At 54.0% G+C, this 20472-nt stretch overlaps 2 protein-coding genes and 1 non-coding gene across 3 annotated transcripts; 1 reads left to right on the plus strand and 2 right to left on the minus strand.

Annotated features, from left to right (window-relative positions):
- On the plus strand, positions 1-9189 carry RBP3 (retinol binding protein 3). Its single transcript, XM_045809980.2, has 4 exons — positions 1-3048; positions 5291-5481; positions 7216-7358; positions 8795-9189. Exons 1-4 carry the CDS (start codon positions 1-3, stop codon positions 9187-9189), a joined length of 3777 nt encoding a protein of 1258 aa, XP_045665936.1.
- Positions 9190-11390: 2201 nt separating this feature from the next.
- LOC123800403 (U6 spliceosomal RNA) lies at positions 11391-11494 on the minus strand. Its single transcript, XR_006781909.1, has one exon. It is a non-coding gene; the product is annotated as a U6 spliceosomal RNA (small nuclear RNA).
- A 5980-nt stretch (positions 11495-17474) lies between these two features.
- ZNF488 (zinc finger protein 488) lies at positions 17475-20137 on the minus strand. The gene has a single exon (XM_087862491.1). The coding sequence runs from the start codon at positions 20007-20009 to the stop codon at positions 19035-19037; it is 975 nt and encodes a 324-aa protein (XP_087718617.1). The 5' UTR covers positions 20010-20137; the 3' UTR covers positions 17475-19034.
- Between the last annotated feature and the right edge of the window lie 335 nt (positions 20138-20472).

The raw sequence follows: 20472 nt of genomic DNA on the forward strand, positions 1-20472 counted from the left end.
ATGACGAGAAAATGGGCCCTGATCTTGTCCACGCTGCTCTGTGGCCTGGCCGGCCCCACGCACTTGTTCCAGCCAAGCCTGGTGCTGGATATGGCCAAGGTCCTCCTGGATAACTACTGCTTCCCAGAGAACCTGATGGGGATGCAGGAAGCCATCGAGCAGGCCACCAAGAGTCGTGAGATCCTCGCCATCTCAGACCCTCAGACTCTGGCCCATGTGCTGACCACTGGGGTGCAGAGCTCCTTGAACGACCCTCGCCTTGTCATCTCATATGAGCCCAGCACCCTCGAGGCTCCCCGGCAAGCCCCAGCACTCACCAACCTCACACAAGAGGAACTGCTTGCCCGGTTGCAGAAGGGCATCCGCCACGAGGTTCTGGAGGGCAATGTGGGCTACCTGCGTGTGGACGACATCCCAGGCCAGGAGGTGGTGAGCAAGCTGGGGGGCTTCCTGGTGGCCAGCGTCTGGAGGAAGCTCATGGGCACCTCTGCCTTGGTACTGGACCTCCGGCACTGCACTGGGGGCCGCATTTCCGGCATCCCCTACGTCATCTCTTACCTGCACCCCGGGAACACGGTCCTGCACGTGGATACCATCTACGACCGCCCCTCCAACACGACCACTGAGATCTGGACCCTGCCCCAGGTCCAAGGAGAAAGGTACAGTGCCGACAAAGATGTGGTGGTCCTCACCAGCGGCCACACGGGGGGCGTGGCTGAGGACATCACCTACATCCTCAAACAGATGCGCAGGGCCATTGTGGTGGGTGAGCGGACTGTGGGGGGTGCCCTGGACCTCCAGAAACTGAGGATAGGCCAGTCCGACTTCTTCCTCACCGTGCCCGTGTCCCGGTCCCTAGGGCCCCTGGGAGGGGGCAGCCAGACATGGGAGGGCAGCGGGGTGCTGCCCTGTGTGGGGACACCAGCCGAGCAGGCCCTCGAGAAAGCCCTGGCCATCCTCACTCTGCGCCGGGCCCTGCCAGGGATAGTGCGGCGCCTGCAGGAGGCCCTGCAGGCCTACTACACGCTGGTGGACCGTGTGCCCACCCTGCTGCACCACCTGGCCAACATGGACTTCTCTGCGGTGGTCTCTCAGGAGGACCTGGTCACGAAGCTCAACGCTGGCCTACAGACTGCGTCTGAGGACCCCAGGCTCCTGGTGCGGGCCGTCAGGCCCAAGGAAAGCTCTGCTGAGCCCGAGATCGGAGACGACGACCTTCCGGAGGTGGTCCCCACAGTGCCCGGGGATGAGGCTGCCCGGCAGGCCCTGGTGGACTCTATGTTCCAGGTGTCCGTGCTGCCAGGCAACGTGGGCTACCTCCGCTTTGACAGCTGTGCCGACGCCTCGGTGCTGGAGGTGCTGAGCCCGCACATCATGCGCCAGGTGTGGGAGCCCCTGCGGGACACGGAGCACCTCATCGTGGACCTGCGCCAGAACCCTGGGGGGCCATCCTCTGCCGTGCCCCTGCTGCTCTCTTACTTCCGGGGCCCCGACGCTGGCTCCGTGCGCCTCTTCACCACCTATGACCGCCGCACCAACGTCACACAGGAGCACTTCAGCCGCGTGGAGCTGCTGGGCCAACGCTACCCCACCCAGCGCGGAGTGTACCTGCTTACCAGCCACCGCACCGCCACGGCCGCCGAGGAGCTGGCTTTCCTCATGCAGTCGCTGGGCTGGGCCACGCTGGTGGGCGAGATCACCGCGGGCAGCCTGCTGCACACCCGCACGGTGCCCCTGCTGCAGACGCCCGAGGGGGACCTGGTGCTCACAGTGCCTGTGCTCACCTTCATCGACAACCACGGCGAGTGCTGGCTGGGGGGTGGCGTGGTGCCCGATGCCATCGTGCTGGCCGAGGAGGCCCTGGACAGGGCCCAAGAGGTGCTGGAATTCCACCGCAGCCTGGAGGCCTTGGTGGAGGGCACGGGGCACCTGGTGGAGGCGCACTACGCGCGGCCAGAGGTCGTCGGGCAGACCAGTGCCCTGCTGCGAGCCAAGCTGGCCCAGGGGGCCTACCGCACAGCTGTGGACCTGGAGTCACTAGCCTCCCAGCTCACGGCCGACCTGCAGGAGATGTCTGGGGACCACCGCCTGCTGGTGTTCCACAGCCCTGGTGAGATGGTGGCCGAGGAGGTACCCCCGCCACCCCCCATTGTCCCCTCCCCAGAGGAGGTCTCCTACCTCATCGAAGCCCTGTTTAAAACAGAGGTGCTGCCTGGACGACTGGGCTACCTGCGTTTCGACGCCATGGCTGAGCTGGAGACGGTGAAGGCCATCGGGCCACAGCTGGTGCAGCTGGTGTGGCAGGGGCTGGTGGACACGGCCGCGCTGGTCGTCGACCTGCGGTACAACCCCGGGAGCTACTCCACCGCTGTGCCGCTGCTCTGCTCCTACTTCTTTGAGGCAGAGCCCCGCCAGCACCTCTACTCTGTCTTCGACAGGGCCACCTCGAGGGTCACGGAGGTGTGGACCCTGCCCCAGGTGGCCGGCCAACGCTACGGCCCCCACAAGGACCTCTACATCCTGCTGAGCCACATCAGCGGGTCGGCGGCCGAGGCTTTCGCTCACACCATGCAGGACCTGCAGCGGGCCACAGTCATTGGGGAGCCCACAGCTGGAGGGGCACTCTCTGTGGGCATCTACCAGGTGGGCAGCAGCCCCTTATACGCCTCCATGCCCACGCAGATGGCCCTGAGTGCCAGCACAGGCGAGGCCTGGGACCTGGCTGGGGTGGAGCCAGACATCACCGTGCCCATGAGCGGGGCCCTCTCCACGGCCCGGGACATAGTGGCCCTGCGCGCCAAGGTGCCCACCGTGCTGCAGACAACCGGGAAACTGGTAGCCGACAACTATGCCTCCCCGGAACTGGGAGCCAAGATGGCTGCCAAGCTGAGCCGTCTGCAAAGCCGCTATTCCAGGGTGACCTCAGAAGGGGCCCTGGCTGAGATGCTGGGGGCTGATCTGCAGATGCTGTCCGGAGACCCACACCTGAAGACAGCCCATATCCCCGAGGATGCCAAGGACCGCATTCCTGGGATTGTGCCTATGCAGGTGAGATACAAGGGACACTTAGCCTAGCGCTGTCCCAGAAATGAGCCGACCACTTGTCTGCCCACCACCCTGGGCTCTGTGCATGGTGCAAGACAGTGACCTCCAGACTTGCTTCTGTGTTTAGGTTCTCACTAGTCACATCCTTTCCTTCCTCTCCTCCTGTCATCCCTTTCCCTTCTCGCGTCCATGAGGTCCCTGAACACCTCCGTAGAACACTGGTACCCACAGGAGCTCAGTTTGAAAACCTCTGGTAGAGAAGGAGTTCAGCGGGGTGGAAGGCCAATGTTTGCAGCACTTCTTATAGTCAATGGTTGGGAAAAGGTCAGGTCACGAGAAGTCACGACGGTTCCCTCCTCTGGCAACGTGGGCTTGTGTTCATTCTCCCACCTGCCCGCCTCAGGGGGCTGCAGTTTGTGTGAATGAGTTGAGGGGTTGGGGAGAGAGAAGCAGGCAGAAGTCTCGGCCTCACGGTTGCCTCAGAGCTAAAGCATGGAGCCCGGACCCGGGCTGGGGCGTGGTGAGGGGGTGCCAGTGCACAGCCCAGAGAACCACGGCAGTGGTGAGGCCCCCCCTGCCTGCTCCTCCCCTCCCACCGCACATGTCATTGTAGCTCCCCTGCATCCGGAAGAAGCTCACTCAGTGGGAGTGGACTCAGATCTGAGGGCCGGCTGGCTGGGAAAGTCTGAGCAGGGTACTGTGGTCAGTTTATTTGAAGCCAGCAGTGACCTTTGGGGAAACACTGAAAAGGTAAATCACAATTGAGGAATTCTGCTGCTGGGAGGTTGAGGAAAATGTTCTCGAGACCCGTGGCCCAGAGAAGCCAAGGGTTCACCAAGCACTCCCATCAGCCAGGAGCTTCATCAAAAGCAGCATTTACAACATCTCTCCCCCTGGTTTCTCATCCATCATTTCACTGCCTCGTCACCAGTAGGCAGGACAGCATTTGTCTCCGGTTCCCTGGAAAGCAGGTCTTGGGTGCAGGTGGTTCACGGGGGAGGCGGTCTCTGAAGCCGGAGTGAAGGAACAGAGAGAGTGGGAAGGAGGGAAGGAGGGAAGCGGACGGGTGGGGACGGGTGGGTGCATTACTGAGGCCGTTGCTTCTGAAGATTCCAGTGGGACCCTAGCAAGTGTGGGGCATGCCTCCCAGAGCTGTCCATCTGCAGATGGGACCCGGCAGCTCCTGTCCTTCGTTGGCAGCTTGGAGAAGGTCCTGAAGGAGAGGGTGGAAAGGCACAGGGTGTGCCGGAGGCAGGCCCTGGCAGCCAGGGCCAGCTGCAACGAGAGTCAGAGGAGGGTTAAGGGCACCAGAAGCATCTACTGCAGAATTGTCATCCCCGTTTTTCAAAAAAGGAAATGGAAGCCCAGAGGGGTGCAGAGGAGAGTGGCCGATGGCCAAAGAGCTTGTGACTGAGGGCAAAGCAGGTGGCCCTGCACACTGCTTGCTCTCATTCCAGCCCACAGAGCCTGCATCCTTCTAGCAGTCTTGCAGAGAGAAGAGGAGGCACAAGGCATGTTGGGGGAGCCTTGTATGTGCCAGCACTGTGCTAGGCTCACAGGGCCACCAGATTCCAAATCAAGGACTCACTCCTTTCCAGGGTAGCCAGGGTTCATGGTTTGGAGTCACATGTGGATTCAGCTTCTGGCTCCACCACTTACTGGCTGTGTGACCTTGGGCAAGTTACTTAATCACTCTGTGCTTCAGTTTCCTCATTGAAAGGACGGGGATGCTAAAGGGTGCCCTGAGGGTGATGGTAAGGGCTGCAGTGTGCTCAGCACAGGGCCAAACCCCTGCTAAAGACTTAGAGACCCAGTACCTAGCTAATGTCTTCCCTCCCTGCCCCAGGGAAGGAAAGGAAGATGGGCTCAGAGACATCAGGAAGGTCTGGTGAGGTCAGTGGGGAGAGAGGGAGAGGAGTCAGAGTGGAGACCACACCTGGGCCTTGCAGCTCTGGACACCATGGCCCATGGTGCGGGGTTGGCACATGTGAATGTTCTCTGTAAGGAGTCTGCCAACCACATCCTAGCAAACTTGGGTCCACACCCCAGGCCCACCAACCACATAAGCTCCTAGATGCTCTACTGTAAAAGGTCCTGGCACCTGCTACCTCCTTCAGATATGTTAGTCCCCTCCTATCCCTCAGTATCTCTCATGTACAAAGGGAAACTATGGTGCCCCCTTGCTTGAGACATCAGATCTGCTCCTTTGCTGACACTGAGCTGGACCACCCGCCCAATCTTTCAGATTCCTTCCCCTGAAGTCTTTGAGGACCTGATCAAGTTCTCCTTTCATACTAATGTGTTTGAGGACAACCTCGGCTACCTGAGGTTTGACATGTTTGGGGACTGTGAGCTGCTTACCCAGGTGTCAGAGCTGCTGGTGGAGCACGTCTGGAAGAAGATCGTGCACACGGACGCCATGATCATCGACATGAGGTCAGTGGTCCCGGGAGAGAGGGGAGGGGTGGGCAGAGGTCTCTGGCCCTGGGGGTTCTGGATTCATCGGTCACAGGGAGCCCTAGCACTGGTGGACTTTTTAAGGTCCTCAGATGATCCCAATGTTCATTCCAGGCTGAGAATCACTGGGCTACTCTTTGGCTCCCAAACTTGCCTGGTCATAGGATTCAGTGGAGAGAGAGGGAAAGGGAGACATGAAGAACAGATTCCCGGGCCCCAACGCCACCCTACAGAATCCAGAGCTCCAGGGGTGAGGCCTTGTCATCTGTGTACTTGAAAGGCATCATCCCAGGTGATTCTGACGATCAATCATGTTTGGGACAGCTAGGCCAACACCTGCAATTGTGCCTCTCATGTCATACAAAATCATGCCATGACCACTCTGGTCATGAGACTTAGAAAGCCAGGTCCCAGAGAGAATTTGCAGATTAGCCGCTATTGTTGCAAAAAGAATTCTGTGCATCACAAAATGACTGTTGGAGGGATGCTTTCAGCTAGAGACCTCCCTCCTGGAGGGGATAGGAGATCACCCTCTCGCTTGCAGCGACCAGGCCCAGGCCTCCGTGATTCCCCTGGGCACCCTCTGTGGGCACAGGGAGAGGCAGGCTGCTCCCCCAGGAGGCACCTCCAGCTGCAGGAGAGAAGCTGCCAGAATTAGCCAAGTCATGGCCGACAGCTCAGCTGTGGTTCTAGGTCGTCACTAGGGGGCTCCGGATCTCAGAGGCTTGTTCTCCCTGGAAGAAAAAACATCTCCCAGGGCTCTAGGTGTGTGTGTCGTGTGTGTGTGTGTGTGTGTGTGTGTGTGTGTGTGTGTGTGTCCCCACAACTTGTGCTTGAGGGCTCCTGTCTTACCCCTGAAGATTTTATCCTTCAAACACTTACCGAACATGCAGATGATGCTTATGCCAAGTCCCTTTCTGCTTAACTGTGTGGCCACACTTGTAAAAGAGGAAGTGGCTCAGCCTATAGCTGTGCTTTGCTTAAAGACCCTTCCAACCAGAGGTTTGAGGAGGTTCAGACGCTGAGGTCACAGGCCCTAAACCCAGTCAGGCCATCCTAGACCATCAACCAGAAGAGACTCTTCACATATCACCAGCCCACACTTATTGTTCACAAATAAGGAGATAGGGGCCCAAGGAGTTCACCCAGCTGGGCATGTCCTAGGACAGGCGCAGGCTCTCCCCTCCACTCCTCCCCACCCCACCCAATGTAGTTCCACAATTCTGAGCACTCTGCTACACTAAGTGCCCCATGAGAACACCCCAACAAAAATGTCCAGTAGGTTTTGTGGAATTACGAAGAATGCATCTGGGGAAGGCAGTGTCCTCACAGGCAGCAGGGGTACAGGAGGGCAGTCCATGGTAAATGGGGAAAATTTATCAACAATTTCATGACTGCAGGACTTGTCAGAGCCTTTAATGTAATTTATACAATATGTATCACATAATGTGTTAATATGTGATCAGAAGGGGCAGGTATGGCATTCAATATTTTCGACACAAATTTGACCACAAAGTCTCTTGTTCTCAAGAGACTTGTACGCTGGGAAATGCCAACCAAGGAATTCTGCAGGAGGAAGATGGGGCACTAGGATGGGACACTGAGGCTGCCTGGAATTGGTGTCCTCCTCAGGGCAAAGTTCCCAGGCTCCCAGAGGGGAGCTGAGGGCCCCTGTGAACTCCCCCACAATGGCTCCTACTTCCCTTCCCTCAGGTTCAACATTGGCGGCCCTACCTCCTCCATCTCTGCCCTGTGCTCCTACTTCTTCGATGAAGGCCCTCCAATTCTGTTGGACAAAATCTACAGCCGGCCTAATGACTCTGTCAGTGAACTCTGGACCCACTCCCGGCTCGCAGGTGTGTGTAAAAGCCTTCCCTTTCCTGTTCTCATTCTAGAAGCTTCTTGAAAATTGGGGAAAGGAAAGATAGCTTGGGTTCAGGGAAAAGTAATAGTAAATGGGAATACAAAGCCCCTGTCCTATGCCGTGTGCTATTACATGTGATCCTTAATCCCTGCAAAATGCTACTATTGTACTTAATTTCTAGAGGAGAAAAATGAATCTTAACTAGGTTGAGTATCATATCTAACATCACCCAACTAGTAAGTGAAAGAGCCAGAATTTGAACACTGGCCTGTCTAAAACCAAAATACCCTCCATTCTCGCCACTAAACCATCAGCCTACAAGACAAATGCAGAACTAGAAGGATCTCCCTACCCCTCGCCAAATCCCACAGGGTGTCTAGCGCCCATCCTGCCTGAGCTTCCAGCAGCAGCTCAGCATACTTGCTTGAAGAAAATTCATGGCTCTGGGCCCAGAGAAGCGGTCAGAGGGGCAAGTGCAGGCCCAGGGCTCTCACAGCCCCATTGTGGGTGACAGACTCACTCCGACTCGCTTGCTCAGCACGACAAACCAAGGAACCTACACTCCCATCCGAAAAGGGGCTGGGGGACCAACGGTGGGGGATGCATATGACCAGAAAGTCACCCCACGATTAGCACTTGTATGCTTCCTTATCATACGAGGCTTTGAGCAGAGCTTCAAGACATACATTCAAACATATTGCAAAATGTAAATAAAAATTAGAACCAGGTGAATTATAAATTCAAACAGACGTTCAAAACCAAGAGGTACAAATAGATTCAAATCTGCAGATCACGGGGTCCTAGAATTGTGGTGTCTAACCTGGGAGCTGCAGGCCACATGTGGCCACTGAGCATTGAAACGGGGCTCATATGAGCAGAGATGGGGAAAGTGGAAAGTGCACACCAGATGTGGAAGACTTTTTATGGAAAAATAAGGATGTAAAATATCTCAATAATTTTATTGATTACTTTTCCCAGCTATATTGAGTTAAATAAAACATTATTAGGATTCATTTCATCCGTTTCTTTTTACTTGTTCAATGGGACCCCTAGAAAACCTGCAGCAACACTGAGGCTCACATTCTGGCACACGTTGCACTCCTATTGGAGATCGCTGCCCTAGAGGGTCGTTGGCCGTGAAGTCACACGTGTGTCTGTTCCTGGAGTCCCAAGTGGAAAGTGAGACTGGTCAGGTTAGGTATTCTCATTACGCATGAAGAGGAAGCACATCCTTTTCTTGGGCGCACATTCTTGTGTCCATTTCACAGAAGCAGAACTGGGGCTCGGGAAGGAGGATTTGCATGTGGACACAAGGCCACAGAACTAAATTCCAGGCCTTCCTCTTTGCGGGTCCAGACAGCATGGAGAAGGCAGGTGCCCCAGGGTGCTGACCGGACTCGTCATCTTCAAGGACCTTCTGTCTTCCAGGTGAACGCTACGGCTCCAAGAAGAACGTGGCCATTCTGACCAGCGCCCTGACGGCCGGCGCCGCGGAGGAATTTACCTACATCATGAAGAGGCTGGGCCGGGCACTGGTCATTGGGGAGGTGACCAGTGGGGGCTGCCAGCCACCGCAAACCTACCACGTAGATGACACCCATCTCTACATCACCATCCCCACGGCCCGTTCGGTGGGGGCTACGGATGGCAGCTCCTGGGAAGGGGTGGGCGTGGTGCCCCATGTGGCCGTCCCGGCTGAGGGAGCCCTCACCAGAGCCAAGGAGATGCTCCAGCACACTCTGCCGAGGGCGAGGCGGAGCCCCGGGGTGGACTGGACCCCCGGGCCACATGGCAAGGGCACTCCAGCCCGTGGTCCTGCCTGAGGCCCTGAGGGGCAGCAAAGGGGCCCACTGAGCTCCGGTAGAATTAGAGTTGGAGGTACCCTTGGAGTTCATCCGGTGGTCTCTTCACCACTGCCAACATCTCTGTTTGAGCATCTAGGGACAGGGAGCTCACCCCTCAGAGGCAACCCCCTCCACAGTAGTTTTTTGGGGGAGGTGAAGTCCAGAGGCACCCCACCCCTGCTTCTTAATTGCCGACCCCTGGTCCTAGAGCAGCCCTGTCCAACAGAGTCACAACGCGAGCAGCAGATACGGGCACATGCGCCACGCGACATTTTCTAGTAGTAAAAATAAATAGGTGAAATTTATTTTCATAGTGTAATTTATTTAACTGACTATATCTCCAGTAGTACCATTTCAGCAGCATAAAAATTATTATGAATGAGATGTTTTTGCAGGGAGCCTTTGAAATCTGGTATGTAGTCTGCACTTAGAGCACATCCCCTTCCTCACACACATGTCCCGTACTCAGTGGCCACCTGCAGCTGGTGGATCCCATGTGGGACAGCGCAGGCCCAGAGGCCAGGGACCCCCACTTCCCCAGCACATTGTCCCCATTCTGCCCTCCCTGCACCTGCATCTTCCCCATTAAAGCACTCTCCCTCCTGCCCTGGGATTGTTTCTGTCCCCATCATGCTTCTCCGGGGCAACGGCCATCCTCATCTCCTACTGCCCGCCACTTAGCACAGCACCTGGTGCCCAAGGACCACACATGAGTGTCTGGCCACAAGTCTGTTTTCCTCCAGGTGGCAGCCCTTAGACGCTTGAAGACAGGACCAGTTCCACTTAGAATCCTCCCAATCCAATTCTATTCGGCAAGTCTCTCTTCCCTTCACATGTTGCTCCCATGACCTTGTTCTCCAGCTTCTGCCAGGGACCCAAAAGTGACCTCTAGTGCCATGCACCATTTGGACATGCAGAGTTGCAACTCTGAGGGGAGAGTGGCCCTGGGCGGTGGACTGGGTGCCCGCCCTTCTTGGCCTAGTACAGCCAATCACTGTGCTGGCTCCGTCAACCAAGCCCACTCCTAACAAGGTGAGAAGCTGGCAGACCCTAAGACCTCCTCCAGAACCGAGCAAGCCCCAGGAGGAGATGGGGAGCTCAGGGATGACACGGAGGAATGAGGCCCCTGTCTGGCCCTGGGAGCCAAGCAACCTTACTTTGCTGGAAATCACCAGGGACCCTAAAGTGAGAGACTTCCAGGATCCTGCCCAAAGTCATGGTGGGGATAAGGCTGGAATAGTGGGGACATCCACAGCCGCCAGTTAGTGCTCTCAGAGCCCCGTCTCCAAGATGTCTGAGTGAGGATGAAGTCATGGTGCCATCTGGCCTTGCTGTCTGGTGAGTCCACCTGGGAGCTGCCACAGGCGACGTCCCCCAGGGCACTGGGCTGACTTCGCTAGACAACCTTGACTTCACCAGCTTCTTCCCCAGGTTCCAGAGAGCTGTGGAGTCTGAGCACGCCCCTGGGTCACCACTAATATCTAGGGATTTCGCCACCTGGAAAACCTTGAACCAACCCTGTCTAAATAGGAAAGCTCTAATGGAAGGCCTTCCAGTTCTTCTTCCTTCTGCTAAATTCAACTAAGATCAAGTGCATGATTGAATGTTAGCAGTAGCACGGATGCTGGGATCTCACCCTTTTCTTCATTAGACCTATTAACATCCAGGCACATGTGTGACACCCCTACATGCTTACATTCTAGGGGTTCTCTCTCCTCCCTCCTCCTTCCCACCCCTCCCCACACACAGCTATCTGATGGACCACCTAAACCAAACAATGGTTCCTCTAGGAGGTAGAATCAGGGGTAATATTTTAACGTTCTTTCTTTATACTTTTCTCTTTTTCTTAAATCCTTATAAGCAACATAGGTCGTAATTTTCAAACGCAGCAGTCATTATTCCAAAAATGAAATAAATAAAACAAATTATATCTTGAGTCACCAACCATACCTTAGTGATTACTAGTAATTGCTTATTTTTAATATCATCTGGATTTCCTTGATTTACGCAACTGACATGTACTGACAGTTGATCTTGTTTAAGGTGTCAGGCTGGTGCTGGGGGTCTGCCGATGGCACAGATCTTCATGAGTCTTAAATAGGGGAAGCGGTGGGCAGCTCTCAGGGTGACTGACATACATAGTTCTCTTCTGAGCCTCACAGTGCGTGGACAACCATTTATTTTTAATGGAACACATCACAAATTTGTGTGTCATCCTTGCGCAGGGACCATGCTAATCTCTGTATCGCTGTGATTTGTGTATATGCGCTGCCGAAACGAGCACTGGACAACCATTCTTACCATTTCCGCAGGAGTCAGCTGACACTCAGTTAAGCTCAATAATTCACAGCAGGGCACACGGGTAGCACAACGGACATGTGTCCTCCTTTAGGCCACCCAACACATGCACCCCCTTTGAATGTTCAGAGACCAACTCCCCATTTGAACCTGTGGGAAACAGACTCACTAAGAGCAGCGAGGTGTTTGGGAGCCCAGTTCCGTCCTGAACCTGGCCCCGGGGGAAGGTCAGGCCAGCCACTTCCCAGCTGCGCAAACCTGGGCAAGTTGCTTTACCTCTCTGGGACTCGGTTTTTCTCATCTGTACAATGAGAGACAAAGTAGCACCTTCAGGGCTATGAAGACCAAATGAGCTAATCCAGTGTGCAGTCAATGTCATCTGACACCATTTCCCCACCATCAAGCGGGACACACCAGAAGTTCACTTTCCCAGCTCCCCGGCCAGCAGGGTATGGGCACGAGGTCCTTCCTGGGCCAATCAGAGGTCCCTGTGCAGAATATTTCATATGTTTAAGCAGGTTGAATGTTTAAGCAAGTGGGAGCTGGGCAGCAGCAGTGGCCACATGCCTAGTGTGCAGAGCAGCAGAGTCATGCCCCCGCTCAGCGTGGGGGACAGCAACGTCCTCCAGAGGCCGTCCCCCTGCCGGACCATGGCTGAGGTCCTGCTGAGTAGCTCATTTTTCCTGCCCACTGTCCACCCCGAGCCCTCAGCCTGCCTATCCAATGCTGGGTGCAGGCCAGGCTCCTCTCAAGATATCCTTTTCTGCTTCCATCAACCACAGACTTTTTTTTAAAAACAACAAACTGTACTGTCTGGTACAGCTGGGCTAGGGGACAGGTGAGCTTGGAACCCCCAACTGTCTCGCTACAAAGACCCTGATGTTTCTACCATATCATGAAGAGGCCCTGGGCCTGGTCTGGAAAGAGGGCCTGAAGTGGGAGGAGGAGACCCAAGGGGTTCTGTTCAGACTAAAGAGAAAGTGTCAATATTCCTGAGCTGGTTTTCTTGCATTGTTACCTGCTTGGAGACAGAAAACTGGGGAAAAAGGAAAAGGAAAACAAAATCCCACCAAGCCTCTCTTCCGATGACAGAGCCAGGTGACCCACAGCCGCCTAGCAGCCTCTGCTCCAAGACTATGGGCCCCTTGAGCTCTTGATGTCCCAGTATGAGCTCATCACCTCTACCTTTTTCACCTTGCCTGGCCAAGGCCTGCTCCTGTCCCCAAGACCCCATCTTGTGCACAGCCACACCTCCCTCCTGAAATTAGGGCAGACACCTGAGAGCTAACCCAAACTCCCTCCTCTCTACCCCCACCCTGCTGTGTCCACACAATCACGAGGATGATGAGTTGTCTGAGTTAATAGCACTCTGCTCTGGGCCCACCTGCCATTCCCCCTCCCTTGTTTTGGGGTCCTGGCTTGGTTCTTATATTCCCACCACAGACTCCTACCCCCATTCTGTGGCCCGGCCTGCAGTCAGGGCCACTGCTCTGCCATGCAACCTTCTCAGGTCCCCCTGCTTGAGGACCCCCCCACACAAGGCACCCACTGACTTGCAGTGAGGGGGCTGGGCCAGCCTGTCCTCCCCTTTTCCTGAGGTAACCCCAGGCCACAGACAGGCTGGACCTTCACCATCAGGATCCTTGCTGGAGACTTCTCCGAAGCCCCCAGCCCAGCAGGAGCCAGGGACCACCCTGGAGCATCAGAGGGGAGGAGCCCAGCTCTTCTCCCATCTCACCCTCCTGCTTGCTATGTCTCTGCGTCTGCCCACATGGCCCAACACACAGCCGATGGCCATGTTTGCATGTCAGTGAGGGCCTTGATTATCCACACCTTTAATGCAAGGAGAGGACACAGCTCAGAAAAAAAGGATGCAACCCCAATCACTTGCGGGCAAAGAAGCCTGCCTAGGAGATCCCCACTGGAGGACACGCATCTCGCACCTCCTGGGTGCCATAGGATTAGCAGCCACCTGGCCCGAGGACCTCCTTGCCGCCTTGCTGATGAGAGCAACTGGCAGTGAAAATAGCTTGCTAATCCAAGCAGCTTAGAATAGCAAGGGTATCAGAGGCCACTGGCTTCCTGTCTCCTGCCCCAGGAAAACGTAAGACAGCCAGGGAAGAAAATGTTAAATTTAAGGAATCCCAACCCCCCTCCCAGAAGGTACTGCCTCCCCAACCTCCATTCAAAATTGGTTTCTGGAAATTCTCTCCCAGGAAGTGGCACAAATTAAAACACACTGGAGAATAATTTATTTTAAAAAATAAAACATTTTTTCTATGGGATTTATCTCTTACTATATGATTTTTAGTCCTCTCTCATGACTTCTACAAAAACAGAAACAAAATTATGCAGTTAACCAGGGTTTATAAAACCCTGTCTGAAGAGAAGTGGCCTGCAGGGGAGGCTCGCTGCCTCCAGGGGGCGCCAGCACCTTTCAAGAAAGGGGGAATGCAGGGTTCACCTTGGAACAACTGGTGAGTTTAAGCCCTGATGTGGGAGGTTCTCTTCTTGTGCCCAGAATAATAGGGCGGTTTGTGTAAGGTTAGCAGGGCTGGGCCCAGCACCCAGCCTCTTCCAAGTCTAGATACATAATAGAGTCAGGGGTCTCCAGCTGGTCGTTCCTCCCTCTCCCCATCACCATCGTCGCTAATGTGCTTTCTTAAGTCCATGCTACTCCGGCCATCGGCTTTTAAAAACCAACTGAATCACTAATTTCACATACAGTACCGATTTCTAGCCTTTCTTGAGGCCTGTGTTCAGCCTGGCACTAAAACTCCTTCCTTCACCCAGGACACAGGAATTCTAGGTGTCAGACCCACCCTCCCTCCTCCTCCCTCCCCCTCCCTAAGCCCAGTGGACTTCATTCACATTCAGTGATCTAATTATAGAGTCATTTGAGTAGGATACCCTGTCTTTAAGGTCTAAGATTCAAGAACTGGCCAGAAGTTGAAATCCAGGATCTCAGCCGGGGGGAGGGGGGGGAAGATCTTGGTTACAATTGAGAACTAAAATGGACCTGAATTCAGAATGTCTTATTTTAGTCTCATTAGCACATTTTGGGGACTCATAAATCTTAACTGAATGGCTGCTGCTTGGGAGATTAAGATACACATTGCCATTGTCCAGCCACTAGAAGGTGTTTTCCCTCGCCTATTCCAAGAAATTAGCCAAGCCTTTCTGTTCATTGACTCAGTGGTTTTTGTGTGACATCCGTAATGACAACATGCCAGAAAAGAGCCAAGGCCCAAGATTCTGGAAGAGGGGAGGAGACTGAACACATTGGAGGACAGAGACAAAAATATCAGTGCCCCACAGGGAGACCGTGTGACGCTCAGGGAGGCTACCTTCATAGGTGGGGCACATTGGGAGAACTTTCTGTGAACCTGAAAGACAGAGGAGGAATTTGAAAATGACAGACTGCATATCTTACCAGAACCACAGGGTCGGGGTACAGAGCAGATTAAATTAGATACAGAGGATTTAAGGAATGTGGTCATTCTTACCCCAGAATTAGAGGGGAAAATTCGCACCTGCTGATGTGATGTTTTGTGGCAACATCACCAGCCAACTCTTAACTAGTATGGAAGGTGGCAGAGGGAGCTTGGGCAAAGTCATGATTTAGAGTGACTACTCTGGAAGGGCAGGAGAGAAGAAAGGATGAGACAGGATTTGACTGCCAAGGGGATTTTGGGAACCCAGCCTGGTGACAAGTAGGAGCTGCCACGTTCATAAACTGTAAGACAGCATTTCCATAAGTCATCTTGGAGTTTGTCAATTTCAGTGGCTGCAAAGCAACTTGCATGTCCATTTGTTTTTATTAATGCATCACCACAGTTAATAAAATGACTGCATTTATTAAACGAACTGCATCTTATAAAGTTGGGGGAAGATATTCTGTTACACTTCTTCATAACTTTTATTTGGTTAGCTTTAATATTTTTCAAAATGTCTCCCTTCCTTGAAAATGATGGGGTCACTGCTAGTAGTAATCCTGCATGAGGCTGCAGTCAATGTTCTTAGCAGCGTGCGGGCAGGTCAGGGAAGATGCCCAGGCTGACATTTCAGGGGTCCCGGCCTTGACCTCACCGCCGCTTGCCCGGCATCACTTTGCAGGTCTGCTCCTCAGTGGACCTCAGTGCTCACCGCTGTAAAGTGAGAGGATGCAGGAGAACCCTAGAGTCTCTTTCCATTCCAAATTTCGATTCTGTCTTAGTATAGTGCACTTGTGCCTTTCAAAGTGATTTCACAGAAATATGGACTAATCCAATAAGCCAGAAGAGGACAGCTGTGCATACCGTCTGATAGAGACCCAAACACTTATGAGCAGCTGACTCAAGGTTTGTCAGGGGTGAGACTGAAACCAGGCATCCCATTCATTCATTCTTTCTTTCAACAAACATCTGTTGAACATCTATTATATTCCTACGTTGTTCTTCCTGCTGGGGCTACAGCAGTGAACAAAACCAAAAACCCCTTGTGGAGCTTACTTACGCTCCAGTAATGGGAGAGACACAGGAAATAAGACAAATCATGTAGCACACAAGATCACAGAAAAGTGTTCAAGGAAAGGGCAATAGGAAATGTGGGGGTGTATGCAGGGTGCAAGGCGAAATTTTAGGAGGGGTCAGTGCCTGGCCCTAAATCCTACTTTTTAAACCATCCGTGATGCCACGTAACTACATGTTGAGCAGATGCGTGGCAGGCTGAGAAGGATGTGAGCTCAGAGTTGGGTGGTCCTGGGACCTTATTCTTGCACCATTTCTCCTGAACCTATGATCTTAGAAAAGACGCTTAATCTCTTGGAGCTTAGTTTCCTCTGCAGTAACATGGGAATTAAAGATCTACCTCCTACGCGTCCTACAGATTCAACAACATGTCAGTGTATCACGTGGAGCCTCCACTTCACAATCCAGGGGGCGCCATTTCCTTACCCACAAGGGACGGCAGGGGACCGAGGCTCCCTGAAGATTCAGCCCCCTTCTGTGGGGAAAGGGACCTTCCTACAGAGCGTCCCTTGTCTCTCTCAGGGAGGTGGGCCTCCAAACCTCCCTGCTGGTGCCTGCAGGGAGCACTGCTGGCTCCTTCCAGATGCTGAGGCTCCTTCAGGGGGTCCTCTCCTCTCCTCCAGCCCACCCTTCCCACTGCAGCCAGAGGATTCCTCAACGTGCCTCTCAGATCCAGCCTTCCTGTGCCCTGGGCCAAACTTGTGTCCTTGGAGGCCTTCCTCTGTCTCCATCTCAGAGGGCCACCGTCTCACTCGGTTCTCACACGGGCCTTATGGCATCCCAGAGCATCTGTAGCTCCGGTCCCCTCCTCCCCAGCCACCGCCCCCGTCTGAGCCTCCTGCACCTGCTGGACTTTGATGATCTGCTTTTGCCCCCACTCCTCAGGAGGCCTCTGGGAGCCCCTCCTACAGGTCTGATACGGGCCTGCTCCCATGTGCCCAGCGCCCCCACACAGTCCTCTGGCATCTGTCATGCTGTACACGAGGCTACATACCCTGAACAAGGACCATGGGCCTGACACGGCAGGAGTGCCTGAGGAGGTCAATAAATGAGTGAATAAATGGCTGGCTCTGAGTGGAGAACGGATGGGTGTGTGGGTGGAAGGTGAGGAGAGGGTGAGTCAGGAGGCTGGGGGTAGGGGAGCCAGGTGGAACCTGCTGCTGCCTGCACCAGGTGGACACATGGAAAGGGAGAGAAGTCGAGTTTGGGGGCTGTTTGGATGGCTCACTGGCTGCTGTCTGAGACGCCCCCACCAGCTCCTTCCCAACCACAGCTGAGCTCTGTGCCAGAGGTCCCACCGGAGGGTTGAAGATTGCAGATCAAATGAACATGTCCTGAAAGGGAAGTGGAAACCAGTCAAAAGAACTCACTGACTCGAAAGAACTCCCAACTGATGGCCTTCACACAAACTGGCCTGAGTTACATCAGAATTTATGACCTGAGGTTTGCAAGGACAAACGCAGATAAACAGAACAGTTACCGAGAGAAACACAACATGCGGTAGATACCAGTAGCCAGAACTCTCTTAATTTTCACAAGGTTTTAAGCCTAAACTGTTGTACATGATCACTTCCTGAGAGCTAAGGGGTGTGTGGGTGGGTGGATGTCTTGTTCCTTTTGCCCCCTTTCACATATTCAGAATGTGAAGAACCATGGAGCAAGTGTTGGTTGAATTATTGGTCCCAATTCTTCATGCTCCTGTAGTAGGATTTCACATCCACGCCCTCAGCATGGCTTCACCGTGGGCCGCACACACATATCACCCATTTACTTTGGGCTTGGCTGCTGACTTGCTTTGGCTGAGAGGATGTGAGTAGAAGTGACCCAAAGGATGCCTGGATGGCTCAGGACGCCTGGATGGCTCAGTCGGTTAAGCGTCTGACTCTTGGTTTCGGCTCAGGTCATGATCTCAGGGTCTTAAGATCAAGCCCCGTGTTGGGCTCCACGCTGAGCAAGGAACCTGCTTAAGATTCTCTCTCTCTCTGCCCCTTCCCTCACACTCTGGCACTCTCTCTCTCAAAAAAAAAAAGAAAACTGACTCAAGCAGAGACTTGAGGTGTGCTTGTGTATTTGGATTTTCCTTCTTGGGTTCTTGGCATAAACGTGAGAGAAGTATTATCTGGGAAGCCCATCGGTCCTAGAGTAAAAGATATGAACTTAAAGGTAATTTGTGACCTGGAGCCAAGCCCAGCCAAGACCAACTCAACCCAGCCAACCCACAGACCCTCGAGTGAGAAACAGATGCTTTGAGTTGTTTGCCACTGAGATTTTGTTAGTTAACAACAGCTGACTGATCTGGACAATAATAAATATCATTTACTCAGTGATCACACTGTGCCAAGGGTCATGCTGGCTATTTTCCACACACCTTCCCACGTAGCCCTGACGACATCCCTAAGACACAGGAGTCCCCCTCCCCATTTACAGATAAGAACACTGGGCTTCAGAGGGGAGGGAGGTGGGGGAATGGGATAGGCTGGGGATGGGTAGTAAGGAGGGCACGTATTGCATGGTGCACTGGGTGTTATACGCAACTAATGATCATCGAACTTTATATCAGAAACCAGGGATGTACTGTATGCTAACATAATATAATAAAAAAATTATTATTAAAAAAAAAAGAACACTGGGGCTCAGACGGTTAAAGCAATGTGTCCAATGTGAAAGATTTGAATCCAGGTTTGTCTGCCTCCAAAGCCCATGCTGCGGGCCAAACTTGCCTCCACGTGGAACAAACAGAATGGTGACAGGAGCAGGGCCTCCACTTCATGCCTCGTAGTCCCGATGCCCCAGGTTAACAAAACGTATCATTTTACTTCATGACTTTATTTCAAAACACATCACGGCCTAGGGCTCTCTTTTTCAAATGATGATCAAGGTGTTCGTCTCTGAACTCCAATGCAGACAGCCCTGTAGGCTACTCTGACCAGCCTTTTCAAAGGAAACCCCAGGGAGCCATCTCCAGCTCATTGCCGAATCTTAGAAGCTGCCTCTATAGGTTTGCTCCACGGTCACCGGCTAACTGTGAGAAGTCATGTGCCGAGACAGGTGGTGGCGCTCCCGGAAGTATTCGTGGCAAATAGGACATGTGAGGGCCTCTTCTCTCAGCTTCTTAAAATGAAGGTCAGGCCCTGCATGCTCCTTTTTGTGGTGGGACCGCATGTGGAAGACCAGGTCGGAGGTCAGACGAAAGGAAAGGTTGCACTTTGCACACCAGTTCTGAGTGGACAGGCCCAGGGAGGTGAAGGTGGGTGGCAGCAGAGCCCAAGAGGCAGGGGATGAGGACGAGGAGGGTGTGGGTATCTGGCCCGTGGCATGCTTTAGCCACAGTGTGGGGGCACCCACAAAAGCACTGCAGACAGGAGCATTTTGTGGCAACGTTTGCAGGTTCCAGAAATCACCCACCAAAAACTTAGAATTTGAAAGTTGACCCCAACAAGGGACATCTACCGTGTTGATGAGTCCCAACAGGTCCCCAAGGGCATCTGCAGGTCTGCCTGCCTGGAAGAGAGAGGTTGGCCCAGGTCTCCCTGTGGGACACCTGGCTGGTTTGCTGAAGGCGCTTCTTTGCTCCCCTCGGGCTCCACTGGGCCACAAAGAGACGACCTTGCTGCCAGCTGGATCCCTGGGGGTGCCGTGGGTCAGCTGCTGGGGGCCAGGCTGGCCTGTGGGGTTATCATGCTCCCTCTCCTTGGCCTGCGCGCCCTCCAGCCTCTTCTTGAACTGAGACACCTCCGTGAAGGCACTCTGCCCCTGTTCCCAGCACACCTTCTGGGCCATTGGCTTTCCCAGTCTGACTTCGCCTGGAGTTGCTGACAGCGCCAGCTCAGCACAGTCCTCAGGCTGGCCCCCACCACCTGTGGCAGGCTCAGAGCCCGGGTGGTTGGTTTTCTCCAGCAGCACCGGCTTGCAACCCCTGCCCTGGTCGGCTTCACTAAGCCGCCATCTGCTTTCAGCTGAAGAGCTCCGCACAGCACCCTTCCCAGCAGCCATGTTGACCAGCAGGGTGTGAGCCAGCTGACAAAGGCAGATGCTTCAGGGGCTTTGGTGTTCTGGAGGGCTTGACCGAGGGAGGAGCCGTGAGATTGGAGAGCTTCAACGTCGGCTACGCCAGCCGCAATTGGACCACAGGACTCTGCACAGAGAGGAAGTAACAGCAGTGAGACATGCGCTCTTCATCTTTGTTGTGTTCATCCAAAGAAGCCTGACTACTACAGATGCAGCAGCTCACCCTGACTCGGGGCACTGCGCCACCTGCTTTCACCTCCAGGACTCCATCAGAGAGGAAAGACCACACCATGTGACCCTGCCACCCAGGGGCGAGGCTCTGCATTGCCCCTGCACCTGCCAGCGTCCAGGCAGCAGCTGCTGTGTTCGCTCAGCACGCGACGTGTCCACCAGGCAGTTCTGACCCGGTGACAACTCTAATCTCTTTCCACTCAGATTTATGAAAGTT

Source organism: Ursus americanus, chromosome 6 (assembly GCF_024610735.1).
Source record: "Ursus americanus isolate L20-20 chromosome 6, mUrsAme1.1.p, whole genome shotgun sequence".
Classification (NCBI taxonomy): domain Eukaryota; kingdom Metazoa; phylum Chordata; class Mammalia; order Carnivora; family Ursidae; genus Ursus; species Ursus americanus.